A 17,370-nucleotide genomic window follows, 5' to 3' on the forward strand; every position below is an offset into this window, starting at 1 on the left:
ATGTCTCTATTAAAAGCAAACATAAATCTATGGAGTGAAAACTTCAAGTAATTTAACAAATGTCTTTGGTTTCATATATCATTTCCCCTAATTGTTTTATCAATAAAGTTGTTTACAAATGAACTATATTTTACAAATAACACAAAGGCAAAAGCCACACTGGAATTCAGGTCTTCTAACACCTGGTCCAGTGATCACTTTTTCACTAATACTGAAATAAAAATTTAGTCATTTCTTTATAATTTTATAACCCTAAGATTATAATTTATTCTAAGTTCTGTCCTCAAAAAATATAAAAACTGAGTTACTTACTATCCTTAAAGTTGCAAATAATGTAGAAATATAAAAACATTAAACATTCAGTACATATTTTTAATTAAAAATGTATCTCCTGCTTCAGTAGTATGTGTGGGGGGGTATTTTCTTCCCACTAATTAATACTTTTTTTTAATACCTTTAAAAAAAAAAACTTGTGGGCGCCTGGGTGGCTCAGTTGGTTAGGCTACTGCCTTCAGCTCAGGTCATGATCCCAGGGTCCTGGGATCGAGTCCCGCATCGGGCTCCCTGCTCTGCGGGGAGCCTGCTTCTCCCTCTCCCACTCCCCTGCTTGTGTTCCCTCTCTCGCTGTGATTTTTCTCTGTCAAATAAATAAATAAAATCTTAAAAAAAAAAAAAAGTTTAAAAAATAAATAAATAAAAAAAACTTGTACTTACTTTAGAAAAAAGGATCTTATGTGCAAATAATCTGTGATGCTAAAACCATAAATTTTATTATCCAAAAACAATTAGGAGCTTCATAAAAGAAAACCACACAACCTATTTTAAAAGGCACTGCGATTCCTTTGCTTCTAAATCATTGCTATGCTGGAAAAATATATCTGGTTCTATCAGGAATCTCAGAATTAAGTATTCTCCAAAGTATAAAGTATATGGTGCCATTTCAGGAGCACACTATTCAGCTCTCACCCCCAACATTAAGAGCTGCCTATCAAAACAGTTAAAGTAGGTGAAAACAGTATAACATAATTAGGTTTCAATATGTGAGGCCAATATGCTCTTCAAAGATGCTAAGAAACCAAAACAAATTAAAAGATTACTTGCAACTAATTATCATACAGATTTAGTTCCTTGTTGTAAGCCCCCTTTCTGTATTATTAATACAGGGAATATTTTACTGCAAAGAAAATTTATTGTACATATTGCTAGCCATGAATTTTTGTCATTAGTTCACACATAAATCTGCCTAGTGCCACTATCCAAATGGCAGGACCATTGTTTATGTCCACACTTCACTTTGTATTTACAAAGAGAATTTGCACAACTTACGTAAATGTAAACTCTCAGTGAAGATTTAACAATGGAGATGCAATCTCACATCCATAATATCTGATGTTTTACAGACAGCAATGTAGGAGAGATGCATTTTTAATTACCTTTCATTTGAGTGACCTTACTTAAGATATAAATTGATAATTCAGAAGTTCTTAGTCTCCTAAAGAGATTTTCAAATACACTTATAGAAAGTTAGTGAGATTTTTAAGAAATATCTTCCATGTCCACATCCTGTTGTAATTTCTGCACCATTTTTTCTTCCAGCTGCTTTCCTTTGCCTTAAAAAAAAAAACAAAAAAAAAACTATCAATTCAATGTGACCTTGCCAAACTCATTATCAACATTTTCTAAGAAATTTAAGAATAGTAACTAAACTTACACAGGTCTTACAATATGCCATGCATAAAGTAAGCATTCCATACACATTTGTTCACTTCACCCTCCTAACAACCTGCATTTTAAATATGAGAGAACGGAGACCCAGAGACAAATGAAATTGTACCAAATCACTAAGTAAGCCCAGTAAGTCAAAGAGCTAGGATTGGAACCCTGGCCCTCTGGATTACCTCCCCTCAGAGGGTTACCTAGAAAGTTAAATAATGGTTCATTCCTGTTGTTTTGGGGTCAGTTCATTATCGCCTATACATAAAATTATGAAATTATGAAATAATGCTGAAGGATTTTTGCCTATTTTTGTTTTAATAAAATTTGGTACAAAAATTAACCTATTTAAGACTTTTACATAAATCTATTCAACGTGCAGTTTCAGAATTTGACCTTTATTAAAGTTTAGGCATGGAATCATTCAGGAATCAACTCAACTAAATCTCACCAAAATTTCTCTCCCTTAGGTAATCTGCATAAGTAAATTACATAACAGATGGTATCCAGTGCCAGCTGAGTAGAAAACTGGTTTTCCAGCACCTCACAAAAGAAACTATGCACACAAAAAACTGCCCAAATGGGTGACTACAGGCAAGTTACACACAAAAAATGTTTTAATACAAAACAGCAGTTCTCAAACTTGAGTATCAAAATCAGTATCCGAACCCAGGGAGCTCCTAAGGAACCAAAGCTCAGACTCAAAAGGCCTGGGCCTCTGTATTTATACTAAATTCCCCCAAGTAATTCCCATTCCAACCAAAGTAAGAAAACCACTCCTACAAAACACTGTTCTTAATAAAAGCAAGTATGAAGCAAAATCTATGAAATTACTCGAATCTTTATGACTAGCTTATGGAATATGATTTTATGAAGGGGGAAAAGAAATACCATATGCAATAAAATTGGAACTGGGAAATACACTGTATAAATCATATTTTTAAAAACCAAGTCATATCATAAATGAGGTATTTACATAAAAAAATACCCATAAAAAGTTGACTGATACCCATTTACATAGACTACAACAATGTAGATTTTTCAGCTCTCTATTGAAAGAGAACTCCTGTGTAATGTACTTACCTGCAAGAGGGGCCCGGATAAGATGAATGTTTTGCTTGACTTCTTTGATGTCCTGAACTTTCTGTAATTCTTTATTTTTCTTTAATCTAGGATAAAACATATCAAAGCCAAATTTTCAGTTACTTTAACTTCTTTAAAAGACATTAATTCATAATTTATAAATTTTATTAGCCACATAGATGAGCAATGAGAACTCAGAATTATTGTCTAGTTCCTAATAAGCTTAACAAATTAGGATTTCTACACTACCAACTTATTCATTGATTGTATCCCTAACTTAGTTGGGAATAATGTGGAGATTAATATATATTCGCTGAATGAATGAAGAAATGTGACTGAAGGAAAGAATTAAATCTCAGACATCAATGTCTATTATACAAATATAGTGTAAATCTCTAATTGCTAAAGTGCCTAGATGTTTTTCTCCTCAAACTGAGAATACATTGTGTTACCTAATTTTTTTAAGTCAGTAATTGTAAGAACACAAAACATAAGACATTCATTTTAGACAGACATGCTAACAGTCTTCCCCAAACATTTAGGCTCCCTTTTTGTAACGCTTCATTTTTTTTTAAAGCCAGAAAGCTGTTTGCACATGCTTTTCTATGGCACACTTAAGTAGAGATGAGATAAAAATAAGTAACTCTAAAGAAATAACCAATTTTAGGGGCGCCTGGGTGGTTCAGTCATTGGGCATTTGCCTTCGGCTCAGGTCATGATCCCAGGGTGCTGGGATCAAGACCCGCATCAGGCTCCCTGCTCGCCGGGAAGCCTGCTTCTCCCTCTCCCACACCCCCTGCTTGTGTTCCCTCTCTCGTTGTGTCTCTATCAAATAAAGAAAATCTTTAAAAAAAAAAAAAAAAATTCTAGGCCGGGGCCAGCGAAGTACAAGATAAGGCCACATCTTGTTAGCCATAAAGCAAGAAAGCATCCCAAAAAAAATGAGATTGTCAAAATGACATGGAAGCCTGCCTGAAGGAACTCCCACTGGCCAATGTGGAGCACTTGGAACATCAAAATAAATAATGACAAATAATTGAACACACAGATATATGAATAATTAATAAAGGAATACATTCTGAAATTGGAAAAGGGAAAAGTTCTTTTATATGGGAAAGCCAACTAACAAGTGTAAAAGAAATTACTGAATTAGAAAAATCACCATTTGGCAACAATATAGTAACAGATTCAGACAAGACTCTACTGGATGCTAACACCAGTAGGCACCAGTTTGAGAAATAAGGGACTCTTTGTACAGAGTGTCAAAGTATTTCCCCTAAGATATGATTAAAAAGGAGGGGAAAAAACTTTCCAATGGAGAAAACTGACAGATACCCCTTAACCAAGTGATCAGTCACTTGGGACAACATGTGCTTCCTAATATGTATGTCCTTCTTATGTATCATTTCTATGATATTCTGGCCAAAATACCTAACCTGAATCTAATCATGAGGAAACATTAGACAAAGACAAACTGAGGAACATTCTATAAAATAACTGACCTGTACTCTTCAAAGATGTCAGTGTCATATAAGACAAAGATGAGAAAGTGTCCAGATTAAAAGAGCTTGAGGAGATATAACCACTAAATGCAATGCAAGATCCAGGATTTTCTGTTGCTATAAAGAAAATGCCTGGAACTGGTGAAATCTAAGGTCTGTAGGTTATATAATAGTATTGTTCAATGTTAATTTCCTGATTTTGGTAACTATAACTATGGTTATATAAGAGCATACTCTTATTTTTAGAATATATACACTGAAAAATACTCAGGAAAAGGGCATCATGTCTTCAACTTACTATAGAGATAAGGATACAGTAAAGAATATACAAAAGTTCTTTATACTATTAATTTCTTTAATTTTCTGAGGTTATGTGAAAACAAAAAGTGGAAAAAAAAAATATCTGGATCCCTACTAGTAATTATTTTTCCAACAGTTACTTGATACATATATTCATTCATACCTGTTCATTATAAATTTAGCTTGGCGCTTCTGTTTGATCTCTTCAACTCTCTTCATTGCATCAACTACAATAAAAATTCATAAGAGTTAGCAAATTTTTGCATATCCAAGCAAGAGCTTTAACGATCATTCCCCTTTATTCTCATTTAGAAATGGATGAAATGAAAAACTCACTGCAAAAACAATCCCTACTAAAACAGCTTAAGAAGGTAAATACTCTTGGCTGACATCACCATTTATCTTTCACAAATATATCTCTATTTTTATTTTACAAAAGCCTTTACTGCTACTAAATTTTCCTTCTACTTTAAACCAGCCCAATGCTTCTCAAACTTTACAGAGAATCAGGATTAATGGCAACTTATCCCTTCTTAGTTTGTCCTCTCCATTAATAAAAGCACCATTCTGGGCATAAATACTATTTCTTCAAGTGTCTGGGATATGATCTGCACATGATGAATATTGGTAGAATGAACCAATCATTTTACCATATTCCCAACCACTAAAATCCAACTGTTCTGGGAAATGTGTAGAGAAGCTGAATCCAAATACACTCTAGAATCTATTCCAGCACTAAAAGACAAACCACATATATAATTTTAAATTTTCTGGCAGCCACAGTAAAAAATAAGGAACAGGTCAAAATCTAATAACAGATTTTGTTTAACCCAATATATCCAAAATACTGTCATTTCAACATAATATAAAAATTAACTGAGGTTATTTTATGCTTGTTTTCATATGAAGTCCTCGAAAATCACGTACTTTACATTTACAGCAAATTTGGATTCAGACTAACCACATTTTAAGTGCTCAGCAGCCCCTGTGGCTGCCATATTGGGCACACACTCCCAATCTAACTTCTTACATTCTATGGCTCTGAAGAAGAGCAGGATATTCACATACTCTTAAAATATCTCCCCACAATATACTTACTAATTACAAAGGATAAAATACTAACTTTACAGTGAAGAAACCTACCACCTTAACCAATGATCAAAGTTAACATGGCCCGTAATACGACCCCAATGGATAGCATATGCCTCCTGGCAGGACACAATGATAAGAACTCAGCATCACATCTATAGTACTCCTACCAAATGTACAATACCCAACTCTAATCTTGAGGCAGCATCAGACAAAAGCTAATTAAGGGATTTTATACCAAATGCTTGAAACATACTCTTCAAAACTATCAATGTCATGAAATATAAAAACTCGCAAACTATTAAAATTTCAAAGAGACAGGGCATGTACTATTTTTTTTTTTTTTAAGATTTTATTTATTTGACAGAGAAAGACACAGCAAGAGAGGGAACACAAGCAGGGGGAGTGGGAGAGGGAGAAGCAGGCTTCCCGCCGAGCTGGGAGCCCCACACCGGGCTTGATCCCAGCACCCTGGGATCACGACCCAGGCCGAAGGCAAACGCCAACAACTGAGCCGCCCAGGTGCCCCAGGGCATGTATTATTCTTACACAGGTCTGAGATTAGATGATCATACTGTATCAATGCTAATTTCTTGACTTTAATAACTGCACTATAGTTATGTAGGAGAATGTTCTATTTTTTAGGAAATATTCAATTTTTTTTAGTTCTATTAAACTACTTAGGGACAAAAGCACTATGTATTGCCAGGTGCCCCTTATGTATATAACTTAAAGTTCAGAAAATTATAGAAGGAAAGAAAAGGAGAGAGAAAATGGGTTAATTTAGTAAAATGTTATTTGAGGAATCTGGATGAAGGAATTCTGCAACTTTTCTATTCAGTTTAAAATTAAGTCAAAATAAAAACATTTAAGTGTAGGATGCCTGGGTAAGCTCAGTCAGTTAAGTGTCTGCCTTTGGCTCAGGTCATGATCTCAGGGTTCTGGGATCAAGCCCCACATCGGGCTCCTTGGTCATTGGGGAGTCTGCTTCTCCCTCTCCCTCTGCCCTTCCTCGCCCCCTGCTCGTGCTCACTCACTAATAAAATCTTAAAAATAAGTAAATACAACAACAACAACAAAAACCCAACACATTTAAGTGTAATCTGGGGTCCAGCAACATTGGCATCATCTGAGAGCTTGTTAGAAATGCAGAATCTTAGGCTCCACCCAGACATGCTATATCAAAATCTGCATTTTAACAAGACTCCCCAGAAGGCCCCATGGGGCCGCTGGTATTACTATGATGTTTGTATGAATAGTCTAAGAGAAAGTCAACTCTAAATCTGCACATGCTAAATATGCTAGATATATAAGTTTTCCTTTCTTTGCCTTTCAACAAAAATTGATAAGACCAAGATCTAGTACTCAAAAGTATTTCTATACCTTAAAGTTACTCAGCAGGGAAATAAAGAAGTGGCAAGTAAATCCTTTCCAAACAGTAAGACACTGTATTTCCGAATATTCCAGATTACTGGAAAATTTTAAATGCAAGAAGCACCTGATGTTAAAAAACTGATCTGAAATACAGAGACATGACGGATAAAAACAAACTATTCTTCCCAGTAATCTTGTTTTTGAAGTTCTCCTACTGTTGACGTCAGCATCTTAACAAAGGTTGCTCAGTCCACATCTTCACATGATTCAAAAATGTAAGCAATGAATATAAAACTATTGTCAACAGATTAGCTTACAGACCTATGATATTGAAATAGGGGTTGTGGGAAATCAAATCTGAAGCGGCTACCAGATAGTAACAAAAAAGAAAACAAAGGCCAAAATTAAATAAAATTCTATGGGATATAGAAATGCTTTAGGACCTTCTAATAATGTCCTTGACAAGTTTGCCTTTTAGAATCATAAGAATTCTTATCTAAAATGTGTGGTGATAGATGTTAACTAGACTTACTGTGATCATTTCACAATATATGCAAATATCAAATCATTATGTTGTACATCTTAAACAAATGTTATATGTCAATTATACCTCAATTAAAAAAAAGAATCCTATTAATCTCTCCAGAAATCCTTGAGTTTGAATCAGTGTTATTTCCTTACCAAATAAACCTAGTAAAATCAACTTTTCAGAAATTAACTCTTCCTCTAATTACAAAACAGAAGGAAAGACTTTATTTAAAAAAACAAAACACAAAAAGGCAAAATACTTAAGGCCATGTGGAAAATGCAATTCCAAAACTGGACTCTGATTTCTCCACATGGTCTAGGAAGATAAAAAGCTTTAGAGGGTGACAAATACTACCACAAAGACCCTAATTTTTCAATTCCTCCCCTGCAGTGCTATGACTGGGCAAAAGGTGATGAAAAGGATGCCCTGCTTATGATCCATTTAAATCTGATAAAGTCAGGGCACCTGGGTGGCTCAGTCGGTTAAGTGTATGCCTTCAGCTCAGGTCATGATTCCAGGGTTTTGGGATTGAGCCCTGCATTGAGAAAGGGGGAGGGAGGGGGGCCTGCTCAGCAGGGAGCCTGCTTTGCTCTCTCCCATTCCCCTCCCCCCACTCTCTGTCAAATAAATAAAATCTTAAAAGAAAAAAAAAAAACTGATAAAGTCTACAGGACTCTGAGCCCTGGGGACTTCTAATTAACAAACCAACTATATCACCTCTACACCCAAGCCTAGAAATGGCTAAAGACTGCATAAGACAGCTGCAGGGAGAAGAAAAGTCAAGGCCAAGGGCCTCAAACATACACATAGGGGCATCTACAAGCTAGCTTAAGGAATTTAGTTTTACTACATATGGGATTTTTTTTTTCATTAGTCTCTGCCTGCTTCAGAAAAATGAAAAAAGACAAGGACTAATTATCCTTGCTTTTAACTTCAGTAGCCTATAGCTTGATTTATACCTAAGTCATGCACTTAGAAGTTCTCTTAGGAAATATAATTATCACCTTAAGTGCTGTACTTTTTAATTTTACAGAAGCATTACATTTCATAAGGTATACAGAATATAATGTTTATATCCCTAAACCAAATTATTTAAACTTGTAAAGTATGTTAGGTTTTGTGTATATTTTAACTATGCCACACTCACCCCAAAAAAGAATTCTCCACCTCTATTCTTCTCAGATTTTTAGATCTTTTTATATCTCTGTATAGACACTCCAAATAATATCGAATCTAATAGAAGTTGGTCGCTTAACTAACTGAGCCACCTAGGAGCCCCTACGTTATTTTTATAATGGATATATGAGCCAATTCTGAAAAAAATTTGGGGCAGCTTATCATAAAAGATGCAACTACAACAGAACCATTAAAATGAAAATTAAGAATAAAAGCTAACCAATGAAAAGAATATTCATATTTAAACATTAAATTCAAAGTAATATCCCAAAATAATCTCTCCTGAAAATTCTTGATAATTCTTTGTAACTTACTAGTTTTATTCCATAACTCTCGCTGGTATTTGACAGGTTCATTTCTACGTTTTTCAAATTCAAATGAATTATCCTGTAAGAAAGGGGAAAATATGGTTTTAAGAGAGATACAAAAGAAACATTTCTTAAAAACTTACCTTCCTTGTCACAAGAGTTGTGTTTCAAACCACAGACACATATTAAGATTTCCCCAGGGTGACCCTAGCAAATGCCAAAGTTTTCATATTACTACTCCTTTACACACCAGATATACAAGACAGCCCTACTGAAAATATCAATCTATATACAAGTAATTTTTAAGAAAAGAGGAGGAGGGTATCAGCCCCATTCTTCAGAGGGTCATATAACAATCACGGAGATTTCAAACAAACTGAAGAGGCTTCCCTAATTTCCCATTCCTAGATGAGACTCACAGGCAGAAAACTTTCTATTAGGCTGAACCATATGAATTACCACTTTTCATAGATCAAAAAAGAGTTAAACATTGAGAACTTCATATTGTTCAACCTATATACCTATCATGTTTATATATTTCAGTATTTATATACCTTTATCATAGCATAAAGGTGTACAACTACACATCTTCAAATGTGGTGCTGCTCTGAATGACAAATTTTCTCCCAGAAATTTTTCAGGTCCCCTCTAAATGTAGTTGGTATTTTGACCGTTAATAAATCCTATTTACCTTAAAACATCTGAAACTCTTTTAGAAACGCTACAGGTTTCTTAGAAAAACTACAGGTCTATTTCTTAGTTTTCAAATCTATCTGAGATAGGCAAATGGAACAGCCCTAACTCTGTATTTACCTATTTCATTATACACACATGACCTGTTCAATCACAATAACCTCAGCAATGACAAGGTAACTGGTCACCAGCAAATGACTGTGACTGGCATCCTTTCTTCACTCATGCAGTTGTCACTTGCGTTTGAAGTGCTGTTTATTCTTGTCCATACTGGAAATTATTTTTGTGACAATAATTGTGATTTGGGGGGCGCCTGAGTGGCTCAAATGGTTAAGCATCTGCCTTCGGCTCAGGTCATGATCCCAGGGTCCTGGGATCGAGCCCCGCATCGGGCTCCCTGCTTGGCGGGGAGCCTGCTTCTCCCTCTCCCTCTACTGTTCCCCCTGCTTGTGCTCTCTCGCTCTGTCAAATAAATAAATAAAATCTTAAAAAAAAATAAATAAATGCGATTTGGCTTTGCATCTTGTCAAAACATATTCTTCCCATTCGTTGAAAATGAAGCCAGGAAGGGGCTTCATAGCAACTGCTTAGAAACTGCCCTTAAAGGAGTAGAGAGGTGGGAAAGAGGAAGTCATGGAGGGAAGGAACAGTTTAAAGATCTTCCTCCTTCAAAGGTAGCTTGTGCAGCAGCTTTCACGTCCTCCTTTTATAGGGGTCAAATGTGGACAAGTTTCACCAGGCCCTTCTACCAACTCAGTAACAACAACCTGATGATGGACACTCATGCATGAAATTCCCTCACCCCTGACTTCCCACTATTCCTCCTTCAATCAACACACTTCTCTGCTCTCAAAGTCCGGTAAGGAAATCCAGAAACTAACAAATGAGTCTACAACAAATCTCATCAGAGCCTTCAATGGTATTCAGGAATCCTTTTATCTCTTAGCTTCCTCTCAAAATCCTTGAGTAGTAATTTCTAACTTCACCCCAATCCATTTAAATGATTTTCCCTTTTGTTTGCAGGAGCTAAAAAATGGTTTTTTGAGAATAAGGAAAATCACTTCCATAAACTGAATTAGGAATTTTTTTCCTTTACAGAATTCTACAGATTTATGGTTTTTAGGATTATGTGAGAATATTATTACAATAGCCAAATACAAATAAATCACTCACCAATCTTATCATAGAAAGTCTTGTTATAGTTAAATTACATTTAATACCTAATAATAACCCTCCCACACAAAAGTTAAAATTAACTATACTCACCACTGTAAGCTCTTTACCAGCTGCTTTACGGAATGCTTTAGTCCACCTGACCTTGCGAGGATTCCGCTTCTTTTTAAAGTTTTTATGACACTTGGATTTACAGAATCTGAATACCTACAAGAAAAGTTAAAATAATGGAGTCAACATTAAGAATGTTTCTATCCTAGGATGTTATGCATGCCAGACAAAATATAATGCAAAGTCTGAGAAATGACAATGGTTCTCACTAACAATTCCTTCTACTTACAACACCATTTAGAAATATGTGAGACATATAAGATTAAATGTAAACTGAACTATTTTTGACTATTATTTAACTATCAAATATCATCACAACTAATGGCTGAAGGGCCCCAAATATATGGTTAAAAACTACCAGCCATTTTTATATATTAACAGTAAAACCTTGTAATCATCTTGAATAGTAACAATGGTTTCAAGGAAAGTCATTTATTTAAATCCCTTCCTACTTAACAATAATTCTCAAATTTCAATTGCTATATACCTCAATGGGGGTGAAAGCTTCAAACACCTATTCTGAAACTCCTTTGGTTCTATCCTTTTTGTTAAAAGCACAAAATAATTTCAAAAAGCAACTAACACTGGGTATAGATTTGTGTTCTAAAGTATTTATTTATAGGTCTACTAGGAAAATTCTTCAATACTTTAATTCTTTACACCTTTATCCCAGAAGATATGACCCTTCGTCAGTGCTAACTTATGATTTAATGATACTTCAATGTGCCCCTGAAATGGCTTACTGGGACTCAGTAGAAGTCTAAAATACATATTACTTTGTAAAGTCTTAAAACACACTGCAATTTGTACATGTAGAGGAAATCTGAAGAGAAAAAGTACTACTTTGGAGTACATGGATCTTGACAAAGAATCTTAAGTTGAATTATCATACCTAGAAGATGTGACCCATTAAAAAAAGATCAAAATGAGGTATAAACATTTCAAATTGTGTATATAGATCACAAACCTGTGTGTATATATCACAAGCCAAAATACTTTTCATTTTATGTACACTTTGTTCTATGGGGGAATTCAAGCAGGTCCCTATACACACTAGGACACAGTTTTCTTAGAAACAGTATAATACTAGTTTAATCTGATCCAGGTCAGTACCGCCTAGAGAGGACAGGAGTCAAAACACGTCTATATTGTTGAATTAGTTTCAAAGCAAACAGAAATATATGAATACAAGTAGGTCTCCTGGAGTACCCCACTATGAATTCATTATCAGTAATTTTTTTTTTGTATTTTCAGCCCAAAGGGACTATTACCTTTTTAAGTAAAAGCCTCCTACGTTTAATACTTACTAGATAACTCCTAGACAAGTCCCCATTTCTGAGATATACCAAATGAGATGTCTGTACTTGTCCTGGGTCTCCTCAATTCCAAACAGAGCCAATGGAAAGATAGAGAAGTCTACTTGAACTCTGTATCTAATAGATGTTAACTAAAAAAGACAATGAAGTACCTGAAGAGAATGGAATCACTGGAGATGTGAAGGGAATTCAATCAACAAATAAGAAGGATCTACTATGTATCTGATATTATCAGGTGCTAGAGATACAAGAATAATTAAAATATGGTATTCTACCCTGAGAAGCTTAGGCTAGCATTGTATAGTCTCAATTTACAAAGGAGACATTGAAATCAGGATAGGGCATACACAATACATACAATGATACATGTTTAAGTAATATGGAAATACAAAATAAGGGAGTGGTTAAATATATGGTGTAAGTGATGGATGGATTGTGAGGCAAAACTTCATAGGCGCCAAGTTTCCCTTTTAAGCTAGTCCTCTAACATCATCCTCGGTTTTCAACAAATGATCTAATACTTCAGCTTCAAAGTTCAACTCTTTCCTAAATTCCACTGATTGAACACTTATTAAGGACTCATTAAGGGTGCCTGTATTTTTTTATGTTTGCAAAGTATATGAAAATATGGAACATTAACACTAATTCTACCATTACGAAGCTACCCAAGAAGCGTAAGAGGGGAGGTTTCTATGAAAAACAGTCTCAAAAGCTAAGAGGAAAAAGGCCGAAAGACTGGTTAGGAGGCTATAAAAGTGACCAGTGCCTAATCTGGAACCAGAGTGGGAGGGCAGAAAAAAAAACAAAGACCACCATACTCTGCACAGGCAGATGGATAAGACTTGATAACTAAATTAAAGGTGAAAGGTTCAAAGATGACTCACATTTCTAGCAAAACTGTCTAGGCATATGACAGTGGTATTAACTCAGAAACAATAAAAGATTTGAGGTAATTAGGAACTCTTTCAGTAGGCTCACTGTTAAGTACAAACAGGATTTCCCCATCCAGTGGAAAATTCAGACTAGAGCTAAAAAGACACAGATCTGGGAATCACTAACACAGAAAAAAATGAGATACCTATCTTCCTTAGTGCTTCAGGGCCTCTGCTTCTTATATCCCCAGCCAACTCTATTTTGGATCCACTGGTATTCCCAAGAGTAAGCTGGCTCCCAGCCAATTCAAACCTGTCCTTGCTAGCAATACAGACTTCCTCATCAACATGAACTTCCACTGTGTCTGCCAGATTACCACCCAACTCTAGATAGCTCCCATGATCTGTTGTTCTAATTCCTATACCCACCTGAGAAGCATTGCTCGACAAAAATCATAAAATTATGACCAGATCATCTACAAAGCCATAGTGCCCACTGTGAATTAAATGCCAACCTAACAATCATTTAGTTCGTTTCTATAAACTTTTTATCATGTTCCTGAGAGCAGGTATTCAAAAATCTTCTGCATGTTCTTTCAAGTTCCCAAACCTAGCTTTCGTCCCACATTTTCCGCAGGAACCCCTTGCTCCTAATTAATGACGTCGATATCTTCAGTCTATAACAGATATAAGGTGATGACATAGGATCTGTAATTCCTTGGCATATCAAAGTCACCTGTTAAATATAGAGTCCTAGGTCCTCTTCTCCTCCCCCAAAAGATACCAATTTAAAAGATCTAGTGGAAACGAGGAATCTTTTTTTTTTTTTTTACAAGTGCCCAGTGATTCAGAAGCAAATATGAAAGGTCGAATTCTGAGAAACAATGTGTTAAATAAACATAGAATGAGATTCATTCTACCATAAGACAAATTCATGTATCAAAGTCTATCGCAACCAGGCCTCATAATTATGTTTATATTTTGGGTTTTTTTTAAAGATTTTATTTATTGATTTGACAGAGATAGATACAGCAAGAGAGGGAACACAAGCAGGGGTAGTGGGAGAGGGAGAAGCAGGCTTCCCACCTGCTTTATCCCAGAAGATATGACCCTTTATCAGTGCTAACTTATGATTTAATGATGCTTCAATGTGCCCCTGAAATGGCTTACTGGGACTCAGTAGAAGTCTAAAATACATATTTTATTACATTGTAATGTCTTAGAACACACTGCAATTTGTACATGTAGAGGAAATCTGAAGAGAAAAAGTACTACTTTGGAGTACATGGATCTTGACAAAGAATCTTAAGTTGAATTATCATACCTAGAAGATGTAACCCATTAAAAAAAGGTCAAAATGAGGTATAAACATTTCAAACTGTGTATATAGATCACAAACCTGTGTGTATATATCACAAGCCAAAACACTGGGACCCTGGGATCATGACCTGAGCCGAAGGCAGACGCTTAACGTCTGAGCTACCCAGGCGCCCTATATTTTATGTTTATGTACGTATCTTTTTATATACAGACTTACATGTGTATTTATAGCCTTACCCCAAGCCTCTATCACGTTATACAATCCACTCACTTCCTTAGACTGCTTCGCTGAGCCTCTACTCAACCGTTCACTTTACTTCCACCTAGAATGTACTCTCCTTTTTTACGCAACATTCAAGATCCAGGATAAATGACATCTCCTTTCTGAGCCTTTTCATATATGACCCTCCCCAACTCACCTGCGCCCGCCTTCGTAATACGTAACTACTACTAAGCCACACGCAACATTTCAAGTCAACCACTACACGTCACGGACATTCCCAAGTCTTACTCATCTCTGTGGACACAGATCTTAGCAATGATGCTTGACTGGGCATACATTCAACAAAATATACGGAATTCAAAAACTTCACTCACGTACAAGAGTGACCAAACTGCCCGAACACACCCCTAGATTCCGCTCTGCGCTGGCTCAAGTAACTGGGGAACCTCACCGCTGCCAGCCTTGTCCAAGGCTGGGCTGGTGACCAGCTCGGTTCGGGACACCCACAAGGAGAAACTCCCCAGGTCCAGGACAAGGCCAGAGCTCCTCGTAAAATCACCCTCTTGTGAAGGCAGCGCGGAAAACCCGAGCCAAACGCCCCAGACGCCGGAGGAGCCGGCGCCGAGCTGGCGCGGCCTCACGCTCGCGGGAGCGTCGCAGAAAGCGCGCTGGTCCTGGGCGTCTCACCTTGCAATCGTTGCGGACAAACATCATGCCGTGGCCGGGGTAGATAGGGCCCGAACAGAAATAACACTTCTCAATACGCATGTTGAAACCGCGTGGGTGCTCACTGACCAGACGCCGATCTTAAGTGGAAGTGACGTAGCTCCGTCACAGGAAGTGATTCTCTTCAATACCCGACCCGGAAAAAGCGAGCGTCCTTCGCTCCTGAGGGCCTTGGAAGGAGGTCCGAACGTTTCGGCGCCTCCCAGCGGCCGCGGGACCAAAAGCGCTGCCGTTTGGCGCAGGCGCAGAGCTGCAAAATCGGCCTCCCTACCCTCGCTCTTAGGAAGTGAAACGTGGCGCTGCTCTCCTTTCTCGTTCTCACAGCGCCTAGTTTTCCTCTCTACCATACCCTGTAACGTCAGCATTTACTCATATCTTATATGGTTTGTGCTTTGTCCCCGGCCGACTCTCCACACACTGGGATGCCTCTAGGAACTCCTTTTTCCACTGCCTGCCCTGTTACCCGCCCCTAATTGGCGTCCCCAGCGTAGCGGGGTGGCGGTATTGAGAACCTACTTCGGACTTACGACCTAAGCATATGATTCTCTGAGGCTGAGAACGTTACCAACAATTTTTGAAAGACTTGTAGTGATTTTTACCTTTTCTCCTCCCCCCTTTTAATTAATATACATGTGGTGAGAAACACATTTTCGTAGGAAACAAAGGTTCCCTCCTCAGACCTCGAGACCTCCTTCCCGGTGGCAATCGGTTCCTTTTATTACCTGTCAAAGATGTTCTGTGCATAGACAAACATGTTTATTTCTGTGTGCTTGCATCTCCCTCTTCTTTTTAACACTAATGAGCATCCTATCCACCCTTCTGTGCATCTCACTGTTATCTGTCCCTTATTATTGGAATAAGAGCTCCAGGAAGATAGGGATTTTTGTCTTTTTGTTTATAGCTACAGCTCCAATACCTAGAATAGTTCCTAGCACATAAATATTTTATCAATGAATATTTAACATTCTCTCTCTTTTTTTTAAGATGTATTTATTTGAGAGAGAGAGAGCACACGTGAGCGTGGTGAGGGGCAGAGGGAATCCTCCAGCAGACACCCTGCTGAGTGTGGAGCCCCTCACCAGGCTCAATCCCAGGACCCTAAGATCAGGACCTGAGCCCAAATCAAGAGTGGGTAGCTTAACCCACTGAGCCACACAGGAGCCCCTAACATTATTTTTCCTAGTTTTGTATGTATATGCGATTATATGAAGGTGTCATTTTAATTGGTCGCTTATGGATGGACATTTGTTTCCTATTTTTTGTTATAATAAGCATCCTTATATTCCTGGTAGGATAGTCTACCTTGTGTGAATGGAGGTGTCGATTCTTGGATTCCCCACGAAAGATTAACCTAAGGCTATGCACTCCAGTAAAGATAGAAGGAAAATAGAATGCAGAAAGCAATTTATTAGGGACAGTATACTCTCAAGGTGGGAGAATAGGCTGGCCCAGAGGTGGCAACTGTCCTAAGACTATAGGGGTTCTTTCTTTTTATAGGAGCGGGGGTCTTCTTCATAGAGGCGCGGTCTCTAATGGATGCAGCTTCCAGTCGTTTGGGGGACTCCTCTCACGGGTTGGGAGGAGGAGTTTTTGACCCTACAAGGTTTGTACCAAACTGTCATTGCAGCTTTGCCCATGGGGCGGGGCTAAAAAAGTGCAATGCAAATATATTATAATGAGTCTAGGGGTTACCCTGGGGCAGAGGTGGAAGAGAAGAGCCAGTTTTGCACCTGTGGCTCTTGGTCTGTTAGCCCCAGGGTCTTGGAAGCCACAAAGTCTGGGTGTTGTGTCCCCAGACTTCTAATATGTAACCTATTTATCACCTTCCCTTGCCTCCAGCTCACATCTAAATGCCTACTCTA

The 17,370-nt window shown here is 37.3% G+C and overlaps 1 protein-coding gene across 1 annotated transcript; it reads right to left on the reverse strand.

The window, feature by feature from the left end:
- Positions 1-727: 727 nt before the first annotated feature.
- RSL24D1 (ribosomal L24 domain containing 1) lies at positions 728-15,615 on the reverse strand. The gene is made up of 6 exons (XM_021693898.1): positions 15,470-15,615; positions 11,034-11,147; positions 9,081-9,153; positions 4,762-4,825; positions 2,797-2,882; positions 728-1,610 (listed from the first exon to the last, which is right to left on the reverse strand). The coding sequence occupies exons 1-6, from the start codon at positions 15,548-15,550 to the stop codon at positions 1,537-1,539; spliced, it is 492 nt and encodes a 163-aa protein (XP_021549573.1). The 5' UTR covers positions 15,551-15,615; the 3' UTR covers positions 728-1,536.
- Between the last annotated feature and the right edge of the window lie 1,755 nt (positions 15,616-17,370).

This window comes from Neomonachus schauinslandi, chromosome 9 (genome assembly GCF_002201575.2).
Source record: "Neomonachus schauinslandi chromosome 9, ASM220157v2, whole genome shotgun sequence".
NCBI classification, from domain to species: domain Eukaryota; kingdom Metazoa; phylum Chordata; class Mammalia; order Carnivora; family Phocidae; genus Neomonachus; species Neomonachus schauinslandi.

Bases quoted from the DNA above. Each gene is read 5' to 3' on its own strand.
- RSL24D1 (XM_021693898.1), bottom strand. From the start codon at position 15,550: ATGCGTATTGAGAAGTGTTATTTCTGTTCGGGCCCTATCTACCCCGGC. The intron at 11,148-15,469 runs GTGAGACGCCCA...CTTTTCTTGTAG, and splicing joins TTGTCCGCAACGATTGCAAG to GTATTCAGATTCTGTAAATC. The intron at 2,883-4,761 runs GTATGAATGAAT...GTTTTATCCTAG, and splicing joins GCTAAATTTATAATGAACAG to ATTAAAGAAAAATAAAGAAT.